The following is a 21,810-nucleotide window of genomic DNA, read 5'->3' on the forward strand; positions in this document are numbered from 1 at the left end:
AGAACGTCCCGCAAAGCCCGCTGAGCCAGCAGCGGACGCTACGCAGCTTTTGAAAAGCTGCGGGCGAACGCAAGATACCGCGCGTGCTCCTGCGTACTGCGCATGCCCACTGACGCCTCTGCCGGTTTACTGCGAACGTAGAGCTGCTGCTGCGGACGCCCAACTAAAACTGTCTAATATTTTCGCCGTACGCCGACTGTGTTCGCCGCTATCGCTGCGCTTTGAGTGTAACTCGCTTTTGTGGACACTAGTTCGCCCACTAAAAAGTTAAGCTATTCAGAGTTTTGAGCGTCACTACTACATGACACTAGACAGTTTTAGAGTAGCGTTTGTCGCCTTGCGTACGTTAAACTTAATCACATTGGCGGGACGTTACGGTGCGCGTCCTTTCAAGTCCTTTAGTTTACCGTACAGGAACGCAAACGTAAGGAAGACGTTATAAAACAGGGCACCGTCTGGTGCCTCGTGCCAAACGAGACATGTCAATTAGACAGCCGAGACATGTCAATTAGCAACCATCCTGTTGTTGCTATGCCGCCGCGTCTCGTCAGGCCTACGGGCGCCAGAATCGCCGAACGATCTCAGAAAATGGATGCGCTACGCGCTCATAATTAACCTTTCAGGTGAGTTTGGAGAAAGCGAAAGCTCATTACAAAAGTTACTGGCGATCAACGCGAATGGGAGTGTAGCTATCACCAGAATTCACGCTGAAGCGGAAGCCATGGATGCCACCATGTTCGACAACGTTATTTCTTAGCCTCCGTAAGCATTACGAACGTTTAACTTGTAAAATAACGTACGTTATCATAGCGCACGTAAACCACAGAAACCCAATAAAGTTCGGAGCATGCGCAGTGAGGACGACGCTATTTCTGTACGTACGTAATGCGTTTACGTTTGGTTGCAAACGCTTTTCTAAAACTGTCAAATATGCATTGCCTTGACGTGACTTGGTTTGGTATGCCTAAACCATTTGACGCCTTTTGTTTGAAAGAGAATAAATGGTTCAAGTAAGAAACTCCAAAAGTAGTGGGTAACTTAAGCCTCAATGGCGCACAAGCGAAAGCTTTTCTAACTGAATTGAGGCATACACGTAGGCGACGGAACAATCTCTTGCTCTTTCTGTGTGTCTTGTAACATTAATCTTGTAAACGACGTGGAATAACGGGAAACGACAGCATCAAAGGCTGCTATAGTGACGCGCGGAGTGCTTCATCCGTGGCACGTAATTAAGGCGGTTTAAATTAGTCGCTCCCACGATGTGTGCATTCTTTGGCTAATGGTTTTTCGTTAAACGCACGTGCACTAGAGAAACTTTTGTCCGTTAACACAGGCTGAGAAACGAAGTGAAAAATAAGCCTTTCAGTGTTCAGGTATGCTAAGAAATAAAAACTAAACGACATAGAATATTAGAACTTCGCACGACACGCTGAAAGGAACGCTTACATGTGCACTTTGTTGCGCAGTGGTAAAATCGCCTGTTAAAGCGCAGCCACTCGGCATATTCGACGTACAGAATTTTCTGGCTTCCTTTTTTCTTTCGCAGCGCTTTACGGTTGTACGTTGCGCGGAGCATTCATTTCGTCCCTGACTATCGTTGAAGATTAGGTTGGCGTGCTCATGTTTTGCGCTTTTGTGTTACTCTCAGTCTATTTCCTTATTGTTCTGAACCCTCTCTAGACTTTTGCTGCAGAGTCCTGCAATTTGAAGAATTCATGCGCGATGTTGACGGACTTAAGAGAAGGTAGACTTTCCCTATAGTTACGAAATCCATGCAGGTCACTCGGAGCTACGCATAAAGTTAGTAAGTCAGGGATGACAAGCAGGATAAGGACTCGTGCACAGCTGTGGACTCGTACAATGCACTGTAGCGATTACCTAATTTCCTGAGAATAGGCACCAAACGTCTTTCGGTATATGCCTAACGCGCTGGTCAGCAGCAAAATCGGAATGTCGGTTGCAAACGGAGAGGGCGACCGAACACATGCACGCGCTGGACAGACAAACGCAGTAGCGGCTAAATGCTGGAATTCGTCGTCGGAAAATGGCCGACAAATTATTATGAGTGCGCCGCGACAACGGAACAACAATGACGAGAAACCAAAACCGTACAGGAACTGGCACACACTGATCACTGTGCCGGACGACGCCAGGAGCAATCGACACTAAGTGGGGTGACGACCGCGACTCCGCTTGATTTCGCAGAAAATCGTGTGTTGCAACGCTCCGTATGTACTGTTCGGCAAACCTGCAAACTCGCATTTCAAGAACTCGAGCAGAGCAGGTCCACCGACCGCGCCAGGTTGCCTTCACGTATAGGGAGTGTAAGCGCGGCGCGGCAGTGGAGTCTCCCTTGTGGCGTCACACGCGAGAGGGCGCCATTCAAAGAGCTCGCAGCTAATACACTTTTACTTCTAACTTGGTTCCGCCTCTCAAGCATTAAAATAGGTTTCTACAAAAGTACATGACTGTGTTTACACGTTTTAAAAGTGCCCGGCAAAAATTTCTATTATTCAATTAATCGATTAAAAACCCTGCATCGAAAGCGATTACTCGATTTACAGCTAAAACGAATGAATAATTAATTGTTAATTGAACAAAAAATCAATCGACCATCCTTACTACGAGACAACTGCTTGCGACTTCTGCGTAACTGCAAATCAATCAATCAATCAATCAATCTCACCGTAGTGGCTTCCACAGTAAAATGCTATGGAAGTGATTCTAGGCAGCCGTAATTTTGCAAGTGTAAGGACTCGCTAAATGCCAGTAAGCACTATCAGAAATGAAAAGTTTGACATGTTCCAGAAATAGCATGCACGTGGGTGCGTGGTTTCTGTTCGCCAACTATTGCTCACTGTCGAAATAGAAAGTGGAATAAATGGTGACTCATTGCAATATTTGAAATGTTTTAACACGTTGAAGGATAAAATTTTAGAATTGATAACACTATTGCGCTTGGGGTGCAACACGTCTACTTAAAGAACGATTAGAGGAATCTTAATTGCATTACACGGAGATTTAGCTTTCTTTAATATTGTGGAAAGACTTTGTCAAGGTAGGTTTCACCACGGTCAAAAGTCGGTAAGACCGGGATAGTAATTTACTGTGGCTATGTTGCGAGGACACAAAGTTTGTCTCCGAAGTCTTCTGCTTGGGATGGCCATGCGCACCTGATGTCAGGTGGCCTGGCGACCTGCAACTGACCAGTGACAACCCTCAAATGTATCCTAAGCTGGTGCCAGGCTATTATGAGGACTTACTAGGCATCTGAGTCTACGGTGGCAACACATCACTTGCTCGGCACTCCATATCACTCTGGTTATTAGGCACGAGATGCTCAAGGAGGCTGACTCAAGCCTTAATGCTCTAAGGGAGAATACCCGTTAGATAACGGGCATGAAATGCGGAAGCTCACGACTGCATATATGCCTTGCGTAAACATTCAAATGAAAAATAGAAAAGTAAAAGAGACGAATTTCTGTGTTCTACATTTTCTAGTGCTTTAGGAGTACCTTGTAGGAGGAATAAGCCCAGGAGCACTCGTTGATACTGATAGCTATAGCGTCCCTGATGAAATCATCAGATAAGGACGAGGATGTGAAGCAGGTGTTTATTTATCGCTTTTACAGAAGCTTCCTAAAGAGCACGCACACATTTAATTGTTTATTACTCACCCCCAAATTTTTTGGTCCTCAGCGTCCCTTATTTTGGCCATCAAGGTCCAAGAAGTCACATCACACTGAAGCCTAACCATCTGCAATCGCTCGTGTCACCAAATGGCCCTTTCATCACTTTCTACGGGCATTCGCCCTGCGACACGCACACCGCAGACTTTAGACGTAAGTCGCAATAAAATAAACGTAACAAACACACAGGAAGTTTGCAGAGAGGTGACGCGTAATGGTGCCTAATATCACCGCAGCAACCGATAATGAAAGAAAGCTTTCCAGCCTGCTCTCAAGCTTCTATGGTTGCCAGAAGGAAGTGGCACCGGGTGGGGGGGAAGTGGGGCCGAAGGAGGAGGAGCTGGTGATACGCGCGGTACGAGGCAGGGACTCTGAAGAGGACACCGTAGTCGACTGCGGTACTCCGGCAGCTATACGAAGGCCTGCTCGGACACGGAGGCGTTGTTAATGAAAGCGGCTGGAAGGCGCGGGCTCCGTAGCCCTGCAAGAGGAGCCTGCCGCGGCAGCCACCGCGGGACCCCGGAGATTAGGACCAAGGAAAACCGACGCTGGTTCAACGGCAAGGAAGAAGACGGGAAGAGAGAGAGAGAGAGAGAGAGAGAGGAGCGGGACACTGCGACAAGCTTTCGTTCCGGTTCGCTGGTCGCTTTTTTTCTTCTCGCCCCTAATGGCGGATGGCTCGTGATAGTGCGCAACGAAGACGTCGGAGGAGCCGCGTGTACCGAGTGTCCTGGGAACACATCTCTGACCTTCTGGCCCGTGTCGTACTCTTTATTTGGCGAGCCTCTTAGTGACAGGGCGGCGCAAATGTCGGGCCTGTTGGGTTTACATAATTAGGGTCATTCGGGATGCTTTCCTCGTCCTCTCCGTGTGCGTGCTATGTGTTCGAGCCTCCCGTTCTGGTCATTACGTTTGTTCCAGTGCATCTCTTGTTTCCCCTGTGTTTCCTTTTTTTTCACGTAGAAACATTTTTTTCTATCTGTTAAGTTGATTGTCGCGAATGCGAGTAGAGCAGGTAGCAGTGACTTCTGATTTTGCCAATCTCTATGGCTCTTTGCTCTTTTATGCACCCCCTCTCCCACCCCCCTTTAGTTGATCGCTTTCTGTTGCTTTCAGTTTCAGCTTCAACAGTCCAGGTCTGACCACCAGATGCCATTTGGCCTTTTGTTTATTACAAATGACATAGCTGATGTCGTGCTCAGGTTATCAAAGAAGCAGAAAGAAAGAAAGAATACAGCTCTATCTGCCTTGTACCTGCAACTTGTATAGGGGGGGGGGGGGCAATGAACGAGAGGAGCGAATTAGATTAGCCATGGGCCTTTCACATACCAGCGCAGTATGACCTGTACGATTGACTGACTGAGGGACCGACCGACAGAAAGCTAAAAAATAGCTTGCTAGTTGCATAGATAGATAGATAGATAGATAGATAGATAGATAGATAGATAGATAGATAGATAGATAGATAGATAGATAGATAGATAGATAGATAGATAGATAGATAGATAGATAGATAAATTAGATAGATAGATAGATAGATAGATAGATAGATAGATAGATAGATAGATAGATAGATAGATAGATAGATAGATAGATAGATAGATAGATAGATAGATAGATAGATAGATAGATAGATAGATAGAATGAATGAATGAAAGAAAGCGAGAGAGAGAGAGAAAGCCGAAGTCACGCACACTTGTTCGCTTTGATCTTATACTCTCTCTGTTTACTTCACATCTTAGCACATTTATAAGCCGTAAAGTGTGTCTCTAAGTGCTCAGCAATCGATGACTCCCGGCTTTGAAAATAATTACTTTCAATAATTATGACCTTTGATCCTTTACAATCTGATTAGACAGACGCTACGTTTGGAAAAATGATATAAATGCAAAAGTTTAGCCAAAATACATTAGTCACGGCGCTTTGGACAGTCTTCCCTTGAGAGCAGAGCCGCACACTTTGGCACTAAGTACATTATACACTGCGCTCGAAAGTCAGCCATGCCTGAAAGACAATGCAGTGATTTTCCACCATATGACTTTTGGCATATATGCTTTAGTGTGTTTTTCAGGCAGTCATAAATGGAAAGCAAAAGTATTGTCCTAACGGAGACCTTATGCTGCCCTAGTTTTCGGTCACTTACGGAGTTTAAAGGAAAGGAAATATTGCAAAAAAGAAGCAAGGCTAATTAAGACAAAGAGAACTGAATGACATCGCTGTTGTTTCGGGATGTCTGCCTTCCAAGAAAACGGACGATTACCGTGACACAGACCTGAGCTGTTAACTCAGCTGCGAACGGTTCTCGGGGAAGCAGCCTGCGTTATAAGGCTTGATCGAAGGGATGGCATGAAAAAACACGGTTCTTCTTTATCGATCCCAGCTCTTCAAGGCGCGGGCACGAAGACCGCAGAGTATAAAAGAGCGAGCGAGTGAGTAAGAAGGAGACGATGAGAAAGAGAAATCTCATCTCGGACGCCCAGCAATAACAGCCGAGAATGCGGAAAGCAAGAAGTCACGAAGAAAAAAGAAAAAGAAAAGAAGAAAAGCCTGAAGAGAGGACACGCAAAACGTCGAAGACGGGGTGAGAAAATTTTCACTGTCTCAGATTCCGCGGCACGTAATCAAACGGAGCCGCCGCGTGGTCTCGATTGAGAAGGTGCAGGGCAAGAAATGGGCTGCTGGGACGCTGCGGCCGGGCCCCATAGAGAAACAGGGGGCAGCAAAGAAGGGAGCGCGAATTCGTTCTTTCATTCTTCCGTATTTCCTATTTTTTTTCCTTTTTCGGTTTGTTTAGTTCCTCGGAACAAGCTTCTGCGGCATTCGGAGACTGATCTTTTTCTCCGAGAACTGTCCTCTTCGAAAGGGTTTGAACCCCCCCAGCTACGCAAAAGGGCCCCGTGCTCGCGCCCTGAAACGGAGAAAATTGGGATCTCTGTGCGTGTGGTGCGCGAGAACAGAAGAAGCGGACCTGAGTCACGGATGCGTATCCTGCCATATTCGCCTCAGGGGCAGCGGACGTGTCGCCGGGTTTATGCGGGAGCGAAAACTTTTGGCACGGAATTACGCCCGACTAGTGTAACTTGACACAGGGATGAAAGCTTTCCTTGCTGTTGCCAGCTTTTATGTTACTTCTGGAGTGTGATTACCGAAATATGAAGTTCGCGGCTCAGGACGAGAAAAAAAAAAGTGGTAGAACCAAGTGAACGTACGTTGCGAGAATGTACTGTTGAGTCAGTTTGTTTTGATAAAGCGCGATTTTTCAGCTCAAATAGGAGACAGCCGAAGAGCCAAGACAAGACGACATTCAAGGAAAGAACACACGTGTCTGGAAGTGAGCAATGTGATTTGAATAGGGCTCGACGAGCGTGCAAGCCTTCTTTGGCAGCTTGTTCCATTTTGAAAAGCGTTTTGACACTCGTGTTAGGCCATGTCGAACGAAAGTGCCGAATGCTTGCGGGAGAAATAACAGCACGTGAAACGAAAGTTGGTTATATTGTATAGCCTACATTATGATCATTTCTTGCAACTCTAGACCCTTGAAGTTCAAACTATTTTCCACCCATTTATTGTAACTTATCTCGATCGATATAACTTATATGAGCATACCCAGTGCTTGAGTTTGTGCCGAAGCATATGAAGACGAAGTTCATTTTATAGTGAAGCTGTCTATGGCTACGATCTGGCGGATCGCGTCCGAGCGTAGACTAACAATGTTCCACTCGTGAACCGATTCCTAAGACTGTGCAATACCGGGGCCGACCTGCGGGGGAGTTGAAGCAGGCGTCAAGGTGGGGGTGGTGGCGGTAAAACTTTATTAATACAGAAATCTATGCGCGGTTCATTTCCGGGTGGTTCCCTCTGACAGGGCTCCACACGCAATCGCGGCTCGCCGTGCCTGGTCAAGGGTCGCCAGTTGGCTTCCCAGGTCCAGTTCGGAGAGTCTTGTCCTCCCAAGACCACGTAGTGAGTGTGCGTGCTGCCACCCGTGGCGAGATTGCCTCGTCCGGACGGCCGGTGCATTCGTTTTTTATGTGCATGAGTGTCGCTGTGTGTTTGCTACGCCAGCGACTTGTCCGGGACGTATGTCTGTCTGGGGCGATGGCGTGTAGGCGGGACAAGTGTGGGTATGTGTTTGCTTGCACGCGGCTCCATTCCCTAGCCTGGAGTTTTATTGAGAGCATTTTGTGGGGGAGTGTATTGTGTTCTTTCGAGGCATTGGTCCTGCAGTATTTGTTGGACCAACGTCTCGAAAGAACACAGTACGCTCCCCCACACGAAGCTCTGAACAAACTCCAGGCTAGGGACTGGCACCGCCTGCAAACGAACCCCATACCCACACTTGTCCCGTTTACAAGTTAAGCACTTCCCACACGTGGGGATCCCGGAGATAGTGCATTGCCGCGCCGACCCGTGGCGGAGGTGCAGTTCGCCATTGAGGGGCCCACATACACAGGTTGGCTGGTCATCCTTCTTTACAGGGTGGAAGAGCGCTGGTTTTCTTTTTTTTTTTTGTAAACAAGGATTATACACTAAGTTCCAAAGCAGCCAAGCATTCAAACTAAGCGAGGCTTCAGTGACCGACTTCAGAAAGGCTTTAGTTTGTAAGGACCACTTGCATTGAACGGCCGGTTTCGCCAATGGTACGTTCGACATCAGGATTGGCTGACATATGCCCGTACTAACAGCTTTAGCATAAGGACCTTTTTCTGAATACGGAATCAGAACGTTTTTTTTTTCTTGGTTCGTGGTACCGGATAGTAGGCAGAAAATTCAAAGGAAAACTTTGGCCTTCATAGTTCTCCTGTCTGCTAGTAATATATGTATTTTTTCGGCCAATATATGCAAATGGTAGTTTGGAAGCATACTTTACTGCTATATTAAGGCTAATACTACCGTTTAGCGTGCTTAAATCTAGCTTGTCTGTTCTGAGAAAAAAACATTTTAATGATTGTTGCCTAATTATAGTGATTTTGTCAATCTTTATTGTTATCTGCATAGCTCTTTTGTTTCCTAGTGTACTTACTTTACAGTATTCCGCGAACGAATTCACCAAGCTTTTCTTTCGCAAGTGCTCTTTTCCATTGATCATGCGGCTTCTGTAATAACATCTCCAGCATCAGGATTCGCTAAAATTTTCTCTTAGGAACAATTCTAGCGTAACGGAGTTTTGTAAACACGGGTCCTGGCGTCTGTGCAATGTTACTTTGTTTCATTAAAGTACTGTTGCCGTTCCAAATTTATCCAGGAGCTATGAAATGCTCGAGCTGTTTCAAAACACTGTTTTTTTTTTCACAATCGCTTGATCTGAAAGACGAAAAAATAGTCATCCACCCGAATTTTAACACGAAGCTAAAAGCAAACACTTAAAGGTTTCTAAGAAATACAGCTTCCCAGTTGAGGAAAAAATTTGTCCTGGCCCGGGATTTGAATCCGGCAACAACACTTTTCCGGGGCGGTCTCTCTACCATATGAGCTAACCAGGAGGCAACCAGATCACAGCGTCAGGGCGAATTAATCGACAACTCTAAGCACGGGGACAACGAATTTAGCAAATAGGTTCTGCGCAATCCGGCCAGGTGGAGGAAGTGTCACGAGAGGTAAAATCGTCCTCCACGCGAATCTAGCGCAAAGCTACAAAGAGAACACATGTAGCTTCGCGCTACATTCGGGTGGATGACAATTCGCCCTTTCATGACACTTCCTCCACCTTGCGGAATTTTGCAGGACCTATCTGGTATAAGTCCTTCCATATGTAGCTCTGTAGAGAGAGAGAGGAGGGGGACGTAAAATTTTATTCGAGTTGAACATGCACCCACCATCGTCAGAGTCGTAGAGGTACAGGATGCTCTTCCAGCGGTAGTGCTTGATCACTTCCACAATGGCCGGCAGGTAGCGGGGTCGCAGGCTTATCCCGTACAGCGCCGGTCTCACGTCCGTTATCTGAGAACACGAAGCAAATTCAAGCATGCGTAATTTGAACCTACGCCGCTGCTCTTGTGGTAATTGCGAAAGTGTTGGTGCATGCTGCAAACATGATAGCGAGAATGCCAATCAAGCAAAAAATATGGGGAGTTGAAGGCAATGTCGAGTTTGATTAAGAGAAAGCGTCACTTTAATAAATAATAATACGTCCCCGTCAAAATGGCGATATATAATGACCAAGCTCTGTAGAAGCGGTGCACTGCAAGATGTGCGCGTTAATTGGCCGTACCATTTTTATTCAACAATTTTACCAGTGATCATTACGAATAGTTTAAGTTTGTGATTTATGAGGACATTCGACCTATTTGTGAGGACATGTTCGAATTGCAGAAGTAAAGTTAGCCAGTGCTCGAAGCATGAACATTGTCTAGAAATTCCGAGCCTTGCTGCATTGCTGTTGCATCGTTGCTGCATGGCTGTTACAGTTGACGCACTTTCTCACTGTGGAAAAGGGCAGCGCTGAAAATAGTTCGCTGGAAGAACAATGCATTTCATGGCACACATTGAACACGCATATGTGCCAAATTATTTATTTAGCGAAATAAGAATTGAGCGCTTATTGTGCCACTCTCGTCGATTTCAGTCGGAAAGACAAACACTATCTATCGCATTGCGACGACTGGACGATCGGCCATTGTCCGTGCAGGCGCTACTCGAAGACTGCCCCTATTACTCGTCGGCCCACACTGCTGTGAAAGCACTTTTGGGTTTCGTGAGAGACACTGGCATGTCTGAACGCCTTTTACTTAATGGTGCTCTCCGCGCGCGTACGCGCAACTCACTGCCTCTTTCCTCCTCCTACTCCTCTCTCTCTCTCTTTCTTTCTCTGTCTCATCTTTATATTCCCCATTTCCCGTCCCCAAGCGTGGGGTAGGCAACCTGACGCATTTCTGGTGAATATCCCTTCCCTCTCCTTTTTTCTCCTCCTCCTGGGCACGGAATTTCTTGTAAAAGGTTACGTTTTCTGTACTGGCTGACTCCTATTCTTCATTTGTAACATTGCCTCCTAACGTAATCAATCAAAAAATTGATTAGTGAAATTTCTGCGACCTAACAGCGGTATTGGTGATTATCTCGTAAATGCTTATGTCCTCCGCTGCCATCGAGCTTCGTCGTCACAAATTTGGTTTTATCTCGCATTCCTTATCTTAACAGGTAGGCGAAGTCGTCCTTGAAAGGCGCGGTATATCGCGCAACAGTTGTCACGTAGCTAGCCAAAGCTATGTTACTTTGTATTCTGGGCCTAATAACAGGTAAATATTTGACAAAATGTTCTTTCCTTTCTTTTTTTTTTTTTTGCAGTTCTTAAGCTTGAAAGGAAGCTGTCCAAATTATTATGGCAGTAAACGCTGGTCTCGAATGCAGCAAAACCTTTCTGTTTTCACGCGCAAATGCAAGGGGGGCGCACAAATACCGCAGCACCTGAATCCGTCTGCGCAAGGTTGCGAAAAGGCCTAGCATTGAAGGCATCTTTCCAAAATAGGCATGTAAAAGAAATTTACCAAAGAGAGACGAAACAAACATTTTTCTATTGGACCGAAGGTGATTCAAATGTTAGAGCAGGAGTGCTTTCTATTTTTAGGATAGCAAGAACGAAAAAAGAACATGCACGGTTTTCGGGAGAAAAGAAGTGATGCAAGGTTGCGAAATGATGGAGGACGCGAGCGGCAGCCCGGAATAAACGTACACGAAGACCAAGACAGAGAGAAAGAAGGAAACCAAGAGAGAGAGAGAGAGAGAGCAAGAAAGAAAGAATGACGGAAAGAAAGAAGAGCACGGAAAACAAATCAATGGCAAAAGCGAGGAAAGTTTCGCTTCCTCGAGTTGAGAAATGCGCGGCTTGTCGCGAGTCCCGTTCTTACCTGTGGAAATGCGGGGCTCACAAAGGGCATCCGGAAGGTGTTGGCGTACGACGCCAGGGTGGCGTAAGACGTGGCCGTGGTGGGCGCGATGATGGAGAAGGTGCCGTTCTTCATTATTGTGCACACTGCGTTGGCAACGAGAGTTTGTTGTGGAATTGGTTGTAGGGAAGGGGGGATAGATATGGTAGGAAAGGGGGGATCGTTTAGGGAAGAAAAAGCCACACACAGAGAGAGATGGGTGGGCGAAGAGGAGGAGAAGGAGAGCAGAACGATGCACAGGTGAGCAAGATGCGTCGCGGCAAGCAAAAGCACAAACAAGATAAATGACTTTGCTTTCTTCGAAAAGCTAGCTGGTAATGGTCTGGACCTGCCTCCAGAAGAGAAGACTCTTTCGAGGAACTTACGACACGGTGAAGGTAATAAAAACGAAGAGGAAGAAAGCAGAGATGGGTGCCTGGCACTCACAGGTGATATATCTTGTGTAGTCTGCGTGCATGCATGCGCTGCTGCATGTATAGAAGTTGCTTTTTGCATCCAGCAACTGCTTCATGTTTCGTATCTGTTTCTTTTTTGTCAATTTTGTCACCTTGACATGAAGATTAAGTGTGCCGGCAATCCTGTTCTAGCTTGCGCGAGGTCAGGTGATGGTAGATATTCTTGGCCTATTTTCTTCCTTTTTCGTTAATGGCTATCGTTGCACGCAGTGACTGTCGTTAGGAAGATTAATATGCCCTGACAAACGTGGAAAAATTCACCGTTACACATCTGGCCAGTCTTGGCGCTGTCTTACGTTCGCGAAATTAATTGTGATTCTTGAATAGCGGAGTTTTGAGACGTGAGTTTTGCCTTTTAATGAGGCGTTTTATGTCCTTGTACAAACACCGTTTTACAACAAGAACGCTTAGAATATGACCAGGCAATGCTTAAATGACTAAACTGGCTGCTAAAGAGCAAGCCAACTTCAAGGAGCATTTGCCAATGTTCTCAATACCTAATTTTGTTATCATTTTAGCGATCGTATGAGCTCGTGAGTGTGACCAGGCAGAGGGCCTGCATGATGATATCCAATTCTATGGTGATGCAAACATTGTAGCACGTGCACATTCAACCGGTGGTAAATTTTCCCAGCTTTCCTTTTTTAGACAGACAAACGACGATTTCTGTCTGCCTAGCGTCATAGAGATTATTAAGGTGATTGACGAGAGTGTACTTTTCAATTAATGAAGTATTTTGCCACTTTCGAGCTTTTCGTTGCTGTGAGTTTGACACAGCTTTCGAAACGTTTCTATCAGCGATATCAGTACCTTACGACAGATTTTCCTTGGTTTACTTATGAAAAACCCTGATGATCCCGAAATTTGCGAAGATATCATTATTCTTATGCTGATATTCAGTTATGTATAGCGTTTCGTCGTTTATGTGATTGTGATCACTGGAAAGGGACAATATATTTTGAAAAAAAAAATGTTGTAATTCCCTAAATGGTTTGCCTCAGACAATCTGAAGCAAGATATGATTACAATAAAATATATTGGTAGGAACCCTGGAAAGAAGACAAATTTATTGAAAATATACCCACTGCGCTTAAGCGGAACCGTGACTAAAAGTAAAGCTTTCTACTAACGTTAAAAAGGGCGCAGTGCACAAAAGACAAGCAAACTATTCAATTATGACGACAGGGTCATTATGTAGAAATGAGGAAGGTCATTCGCAATATGCATTGCGTTTTTATTTTCTTGTGATCGACTTAGGACTGTTACAAAAGGTTTCTTGACAGGACTTTGCCTTTTCATAAAGAGAACCTCGAAGAGTTTTGATCAGCTCTCTTTTGCCGCGAACTTGAACGCGTTTAAACTGTGCCTAAACAGGTAGCTTCTGGTTGATGTCTCCCAGGACACAAAACATTGTTTTTGAAATGCGAAGCATTTCTTGGCGAGAGTGTATATATATATAAATATATATATATACCTTGAGAGTATATATCTAGTCACCTACGTCTTGGCGCTCTCATGGTCGTTTCGTAAACTTGGAAGGCTCCCCCCCCCCCCTCCCCCCCTGCACACACTGCTTCGCATAACATGGATTCCCACAGGGCGCGGGATATGCAAGTTTTCTTTTTTTCACTGATTTTTGTACCCACATGTTTTCAACGAAAACATTAACGCCGCATGTTCCTTCCGAAAGCAGTTCAGTCCCGAAGAAAGCGGAACGCCCGTGTGCTTGCTTTTGTAGACCTTTTTTGTTAATGTTGTGGCCGCTGTGCACTAATGACCCCAGAAAACTTCCGGTTATGCACAGCGTATACTGCCCGCATAGTGTACTGTAGGCACATGTTCTTCATGTGTTCAGATATGAAGCACGTGCGCCATGCGTCGAGCTCGTGTATGGGCTCTGTTTGTTGCACTTAATAAAATTCACTTGGGCTTTACATTCATGTACATTGGGCTTTACATTCAGGTCATTTGGGCTTTGTATCGAGCCTCACGGTAACGCCGCCGGCGAAAGATTTCCCGGATTGTTCATATAATTGCTGTCGCAATAAAGCAGTTTTGCAAAAAATATTTGTTGTTGTGGCCTCAAAGCGTGGCTCGTACCTTGTTACTATATAGCTGTTTATCGCTTCATCTTCCTCTTTCTACAACCCAGCCGCTTTGCTTGGATCTCTCTGAGATTAACACACTACAACACAGACAAAAATTACAGCCATTTTGTTTTGTTTCTCTCGATAACGTGGATTTTCTTTCTTTGATGACGCAACTACTTTCATGGCTTTGAAGTGTCCGACTTTGCGAGGAAGAGTCGAGCACTGCATTCGCCTCCGTAAATATCTTGTTCCTACTATCCGCAGAAACCATATCGCACTCTGCTGAAAACTGCGAACACCTTGCAGAGCGGATGTACGGTCACTCGTGTCCTAACAGGATTTCACGCGGGCACGGCCGCCGCTAGGGCGCATTTTAGAGCGACAGCTGTTGCTCAGACTCACGTCATAAATGTAACACTGGACATTTGACTAATGTAGGATTGACGTCCATCCTATAACTGATTCAATGCAGCGCCATTATAGCCAAGCGTAGGACCAAGATTGGCTACGGTGCCTGCGCTGCTATGGCAGCTCCGTTCAAGGGGACTACCATATGCAGTTGCCACGAATGTATCGCTGATACTAGCGTCCTGTAAACGATTTATATTGTGCCGTCATGCCAGAGATGAATGTTTAGAAAATGGCCAAGAGGAACTGAACACTCCAGGGTGTTGGAACGCTCGTTTCAAGTTACATGTTAAGTTACACCACGTTGCGGCGTTCACAGAGAAGAAGAAGGTGAGAGGTGCGCACTTGCCATGCAGCGTGCGCACGAGGTATAGAATAAAGCTGAACACAAGCTGACCCGTTATTCTCCTTGTGTGAAGTGCTTGTCTGTTCCCTACGACGAAGCCTGCTCTTTCTATCAAGAAGGCCCTGAATTTTAAATATTCGGTAATCAATCGGTAACCTCATATGAAAATGGGACTCTACAACGAACTTCTAGGTTATTGCACCGTCGAAGTGCGTGCAGTACAATCATATCTCCTCAGGTAAGGATTTAAATTCATATTAAGGAAAAGAAAACCAGAACGCTGACCAAACCGGTGTGGGCGAAGGGGTTAAACGTTTTGGCTTACACATGGAAGTCTTGCTCAGAGTGCTTCAATATGCAGATCCGATTACCTCACGAGGCAGTAGTAGTGGCTCGCTCTATAACGTGCGTACGAGCGAGCGAGAGAGAGAGAGAGGATGGAGAGAGAGAGAAAAGAGAACTGAAAGGCAGCGAGGTGAATCAGGAGAGTGTGGGTGTAGGCCAGTTGCTGATTCATGATTTTAGGAAGTTACCGCAAGCAATACGCTTCGCAATATGCAAATAACCACTTCGTTTTGTCGCTACCTTCAAGTATCGTGCTTTCCTTGCGGTTACTTCCCAAAATCCAAGAGGTTACTCAGGAAGGAGCCTGGTTGGCCACCCTACACTGGGGGAAAGAAAAAGGGGAGGGAAAGATTGAGAGAAGAAAAAGCCCACGGTGCGGGATCAAATATTGGATATTAAATGGGGTGAATGAAAAGTTCAGTGAAGCCGTCGTCAAAATTCGAACTAGAGGGTATGCGAGATGACAAAGGAAGTGTCGCGGGGCTCGAAAACATGTCATTCGCGAACACTTACTTAAATTTTCTCAAAGAGAGACAATGCAGACGTGAAACTTTTCGAGCATAGCACCTCGACTGTCGTCATTAATTCAAACTACTTTTGCACGAACCAACTGCAACTTCTTGTAAAAGCCCGCTACACTTGGAATAATGCGTGCAGCGCAGCGTAGCTATCTCACTCTTTTGCCTAAGCTTTCATTCATTTTTATTTTTTTTACTGGTGCCCGGCGGATCAGTTACTTTTCCTTCCTTCTGCATCACTTACACGGTGTGCTCTCGCACAGCGAGCCCGACGAGAGAGCGCACCGAAGCGCCTAATCATGACAAACGGAGGCTTTGCTACCTTATTGATTTTGCGTCGGCGCAGTCCGTTAAGCCCGTTAATTGGCCGGTCGATATCCGCACGGTCGCCCGGTATCAAAAGCGCCCCGCACCGTTATCCGCGGCCATCTCTCCCTGGCGCTGAGTTGATTCTCACCTTTGCATTCGTGCTTTTTCCCTTCCCTTTTCTTTATCTCGTCTTCATTCACCCCATGCATATCCCTTTCTCCTCGCACTTCCTGGTTGGCCCCGGGGCATCTCGGCGTTTCTATCGGCATGCGCCAGCCGCAAGGGGTGTTGATCGAGAGCAGAAAAGTGCTGCTCGTTTCGCCTCCATCAGTACCTCATCAGCGAAGCCGCACGATCCACGTGTATTCAATTTAGCGGACCTCTCTCCGTGTGTGCCGCTTATTTCCACGTGCGTGTCGCATGTGTGTACGTAAAATGTGTGCTCATGGTTTCCACCTACGCTTGCTTCGATATGCCTGCATTTTTTCCCCAGTTCTTTGTTTTGCAGGATCGTTGCACTTGTTGCACTACGACGGTAGCATAGATATTGCAGTGCGCTACCATATGACTAGGGGCACAAGTAAGAAGTGTAGGAACCAAATTCAAACGCGAGTTGCCTAATGATGGCTTCGAATGGAACAGTTTGCGTACGTTTTCGTAATATGTAAGTCCAACACAACGGAAGCTTTCCTAATAATTCAGGTGACTATCTTTTGAATGCATCGATTCGCGACTAAAGGAAGTGAACTATCACCTAAGTATTTGTTACAAAACTGCTTTCCAATCAATCGCATGTCAGGGATGATTATTAAAAAAATATGGCATTCAATTTCGAAATAGCATTTTTTATTAGGAAAGAATCCAACAGCTTCTGTCCTAACTGAGTAGTGAATCGAACTATACGCAAAAGACTGCCTCCCCTCCACACACCCTCCAAGCACACACGCACGCACGCACGCACAATAATCTATAATTTAACACTTTCTTTCACTCACGTCACGCGTCCGAAACACGACTCGTAAACACCGGTTGTAGCACCAATAACTGTCAGTCCTGAGAGTGATGTCGGGGGCCAAAGACGTTGTCGTTTCGCTTTGTCGCAGCGTGACAGCGCGTTATTAGGGACGCTCGACACCGTCTCTAAGGCTCGAAGGGGGCGCGCGCACGAACACGGCAATGGCAGAGGCGGACGTATCCCGGTGAGCGGAGACGAAGACACGCGCATACACGACACTGAAAGGCACCTTCACTGTGTCACCGCAGGGGGCAAGGGGTCTGCGTTCAATAAAGACGCCTCGCCGCGCCGTTTCGGTGGCGGCTGCTGCCTCGCGTTTTCATACTGTGTCATTGCATGGAAATGGATCCCCTCGTCGGGTTGTTGAGCCGCTCCTCCTCACACTAGCTTTACTTGTTCTGTCGACTGGAAGAAACGCAGGGAGGACCAAGGAGCAGAAGGAATCAGAAAAGGATGCCGACAGAAAACTAACTGCTGCTGTTTAAAGGAGAAACCCTCTCTCCGCTCTAGATGCACTTGGTCAGAGTAAGTGACGACCGTCTCCAGCGTAAGGGTATGCTATATTTGCCCTCGGCAGGCCTACTTTTAGGCGGGCCTCTCTCTACATGACAACTAAAGGCAAGTGCTTGAGAAATCATGTCGTTTAGTGGTCAGAATCTGCTTCCTTAACGCTAGTGTACAAAGGTTGTATCTTTCGGTTTGTTTTTTCTAAAAGCGATTTTTGTGCACGACATTAGCTATAGTTCTTCCCGGTATGTATCCCTGCACTCGCGTTACTGCTTGCCGACGGCAGTCTGCTGTCGTTGTGATAGAGAAACACACTTCGAAAGTGCTGTTGTGCATCTCGGAATAAAACGTGCATACACGCGTTCCCTGAACGTTGCTGCTTGCTAAATTGCCCCGTTTCCTCAGACTGTGTAAAAAAAAATTTGGCTGAGATTTAACTGTTGTAAGCCTTGTTATCCCGAGCCAAATGTCTATTTGGCTTGGTTTCGCAAAGTCTATGCGCACAGTGTTTCATTAAAGTTAGGCCACAGTCCTTCACACACGTTGCACACGCTGTCGAACGGGTTCTCCGTGGACCTGCAAGTCGCGGTGAAACCTGGCCGTCGCAGTCGAGCTTGCCGCCAGCCGAACGGCGTGGCTCGACAATAGTTTTTTGTGGGTGCCGTTGCTTGTACCCACGGCCTCTTCTCCTTCTCCCAGGTGTTCGTGTTGCTGAACAACCCAGGCGATTGCAGTAGCTTCGATCTTGGCACTCTTCCGCGCTTGGTAAGCTTCTCTGTAACGTGCTAATCTGGCCTCCCTTTGCTCCGGTGTTTCAGCAGGCAACTTTGCCTTTGCTTGAGATTTCGCAGCCTGCCGTCAAGCTATATCTGCTTAGATGATTGGATTCAGCCCGTCGACTGCGCTGAAGCGCACGCACGGACGGCCAAGCCGGCGCGCCATCCACGGTGAGACTGAGCGACCAAGCGCCGGCGAAGGCAGCCGTTAAACCGTTGTCTAGTCACGTAGTACCGCAGCGGCGAGGCTCCGAGCGAGCGCAGCTGCGACGCCTTTCCGCAGCGGATCACGTGGCGTGACGTGACACCTGCCCCACTCGCACTCCGGCGGCTCAAGGTCATTGCGACGCGATGAATGACCTTGCCAGAAATGGCGTAGTAGAGGTAATATTCAACGAGGAAGACGAGAGGGGGGCGTTACTAGCAAGGAAAAAGATTCGCAGGCAAGAGGTCTGTTTCTTCAAAATGGTTCATACTATTTAAATGCTTTCCTGATTTCACGATCACTGCCTTATTGTTGGGCAGTCTGCCATGGTGAGTTACTTCCTTTAATTGCGAACTGGCTTAAGCAGTCACGCGTGCTGTCTCTGTTACTGCGTCTCACGTAGGGCCATACTGAGAATTTCGCATATATAAATTGAAGAAAGAATGAAACTACAAACTGTATAACTACAATTGTTAGTTGCACCTGCGTAGAAGCCCCTAAACGTTCTTCTGTACACCCGCACACGAAGCAGGTGGACTAAGAGAAAGTCAGCCCATAACTCATGTTGTTCTTGTACGCTCCTTCTTCATGTTGATATGTGTCTGCACCAGGAACATCTATGAGGACAGACTACATATGCCCTGCACTTAAGCTCAGCGCGTCGCCATGAGTAGCAAAGAAACTGGCAACGAAAGAACTGCGTCGACGTTCCTACACAGGGACTCAGACTCTTGCGTCGAAGTTGCACCACAGCATTAGCAAAGTCTTAGCAACCGGTGCGATGTTGTTCCTCGTGCACGGGGGAAATTACTTTCTCGGAGGGCTTGCGAATGTGCTGTTGGAATATTGCATAGCCTACCATCTCTGTGTTTTTACAGTCGCGATGCACTCTGCCTGTACATTCTGTATATCTAACACACTAGCACAGCGCTGAGCCGTTTCATCATTTGCTAAAGCTTTCCGAGACCATATTTAATGCATACCATGGTGCGCGTTTGTCGTAGCGCGAGGAATAACATTTAGCTACCAAGATATCAATCGAGCTACGAAGTAATGCAAACAACGTATTTTGATCATGGTAAAATATTTGTTATCACTTCATGTTCTGGAATAGTTAACTTCCCAGTTCACTATCGATACAAATATTTGAAGCTGCAAGGGAAGTCATTAGAAATGTACTCTAATTGTGATCATACACAACATATAGGAAAACAAAATCATTGGCGTGGTAACATTCGTCAACTTTCAAGTTCTAGGTTTATTGTACAGTACATCAGAAACATAATACAGGCTGTTTGGAGACCTACAGGAGGAATGTCAATGTTAAGAAAGCTGTAAATGAAACTTCCCGAGCACGCATGAGAGCCTGAGAGTGAGACTGAGAAATGTGATGACTAAGGCAGGAAATTGTTTAGATCACAACGATCCGGCTTGCTACCCTACACTGGGTAATGAGTAAAGGGAGACAGAGAGTTGCAGAAGACGGTAGGAAAGGAAAGCGTATACATACGAATTTGACTGCAGGAGGTACTGCGGACGCTTGTACAACAATAAACGAAGCCTTCAAGCTACACAGAACGCGACAACGAAATACTGCTCTCCAGACGACAGCCATATCTACGAACCTAAGCTACAGGTTCGTGATGCGTGAACGGAACCATAGCGCAGAATCGTGGTCGCCGTCTGCCGTAGTGGCTCAGTGCGTCGGAGCATGATGCTGCGGGTGGAATTTGCAATTGCCACGGGTGCACTCTGGTGAGAAAAAAAGGTATCCTGCACTAAACTTTAGGTGCCCTAAGTGACCTTGTCAAGCTATCATAAGACAAGCTTTTAGAGTGCAGCTTTCAGACGCCTGTAGCTGCGGCGAGCGTCAGCGTTCTCCCTCGTAACCGAGCCAACGAACACAGCGAAGGATGAAAGCGAACACAGAGTGCAGCGGCAGATGAAAGATGCCGATAGCGAAGCGAGCGCGAGGAGGAGAGCGGAGGAGGAGCGTGCAGTGGAAAACGGAAGAGGAGTGTATGGAGAAAGTGTGAGAAGAGCGGCGGCGACGATGGCTACGATGACTACGAGATGGCGCCAGAGAAGCGGGCGTCGTCTGTATGGACACAAAGGGCTGCATGAGCGGAGGTCTGTCTGCGGCGGCTGCTGGTGTATAATCGCGCCCACGCGTCAACCACGCGCCTCCTCTCTCGATCTCCCGATTAGCGAGGCAGTCGCGCCGCACCGCTCCGTTTGTCCGCGCCAGCCGATGTACTGCAAAATGAAAACACGTATGCAGCTGTACTCAAATTTCGAATTAGGGAGTGTCGTAATTGTCGATGAATCTTTTGTCCAGGTTTCCAGCATTACCCTTGTGCGGAATATAGAAATAAAATTAACGAATGAACCACTTTAAGAAGTCCAAATAACAAAATACCTTCTTGGGCAAGTTGGTGCTTAGGTTTGCTGCACATTCTTGTTTTGGTGCGTGATTTAGAACATGAAAAAGGACAGATGAGATACATTAAGGCACCCCTGCTTCTCCTCTGTCGTTTTTTTCACGTGCTAAACCAAGCGCAATGTACACTCGCTCACAAAATATTGCGGGGCGCGCGAGCGCGTGGCGAAACGACCCTCCTCCCCTACTGGCGGGGAACCCCTGGTGTCGAGACCGGCGCCTGAACGCATGCGCGTCCCTCCGAGACTGCAAGCGCGCATGTTTCCGCGCTTCCTCCTTGCGCGCCGGCGATATCCCAATGCAGCCGCGAGGTGCCCATCTTGCGTTTGGCGCTGTGGCGGCTTCGACGGGCAGAACTTCTTTGGTACAACGGAAATCAAGAGCTCATTATCGTCTTGCCTGTCTCCTTCTATGGAGCGCCTTTCTTGCCACGCACTTCTGCGGGAGAACGCCCCGTTCGTAACAAGAAATAAACAACGAAGATTGGCCACGAAAAGGTGCAGCGTAGAAAAAAAATGACTTGTTGCGTTCACCACCTATGCGTCAGTGATTATGACTGGACAAAAAGCGGCCGCAGCGGCGCGCGCAAGCTCACGCTTCTAAACACGCTTCACATAGTTGTGCCCGTCGAAGCCGCCACATCGCCAATCGCAAGAGAGCTACCTCGCGGCTACATTCGGATATCGCCGGCTCGCAAGGAAGAAGCGCGGAAACGTGCACGCTTGCCGTCTCGGAGGGACGCGCATGCGTTCAGGCGTCGGTCTCGACACCAGGGTTTCCCGCTAGCAGGGGAGGAGGGTCGTTCCGCCACGCGCTCGCGCGCC

The 21,810-nt window shown here is 47.0% G+C and overlaps 1 protein-coding gene across 2 annotated transcripts in view; it reads right to left on the reverse strand.

The window, feature by feature from the left end:
• Positions 1-21,810, reverse strand: part of LOC126537172 (glutamate receptor 1-like) — a 273,941-nt gene that overhangs the window by 126,267 nt on the left and 125,864 nt on the right. For both annotated transcript variants that reach the window (XM_050184357.2, XM_050184358.2), the window contains exons 3-4: positions 11,534-11,658; positions 9,506-9,629 (exon numbers count right to left, since the gene is read on the reverse strand). In XM_050184357.2, coding sequence (XP_050040314.1) covers positions 9,506-9,629; positions 11,534-11,658 — 249 coding nt within the window. The remainder of the gene's footprint in view (positions 1-9,505; positions 9,630-11,533; positions 11,659-21,810) is intronic.

Source organism: Dermacentor andersoni, chromosome 4 (assembly GCF_023375885.2).
Source record: "Dermacentor andersoni chromosome 4, qqDerAnde1_hic_scaffold, whole genome shotgun sequence".
Taxonomy (NCBI): Eukaryota; Metazoa; Arthropoda; class Arachnida; order Ixodida; family Ixodidae; genus Dermacentor; species Dermacentor andersoni.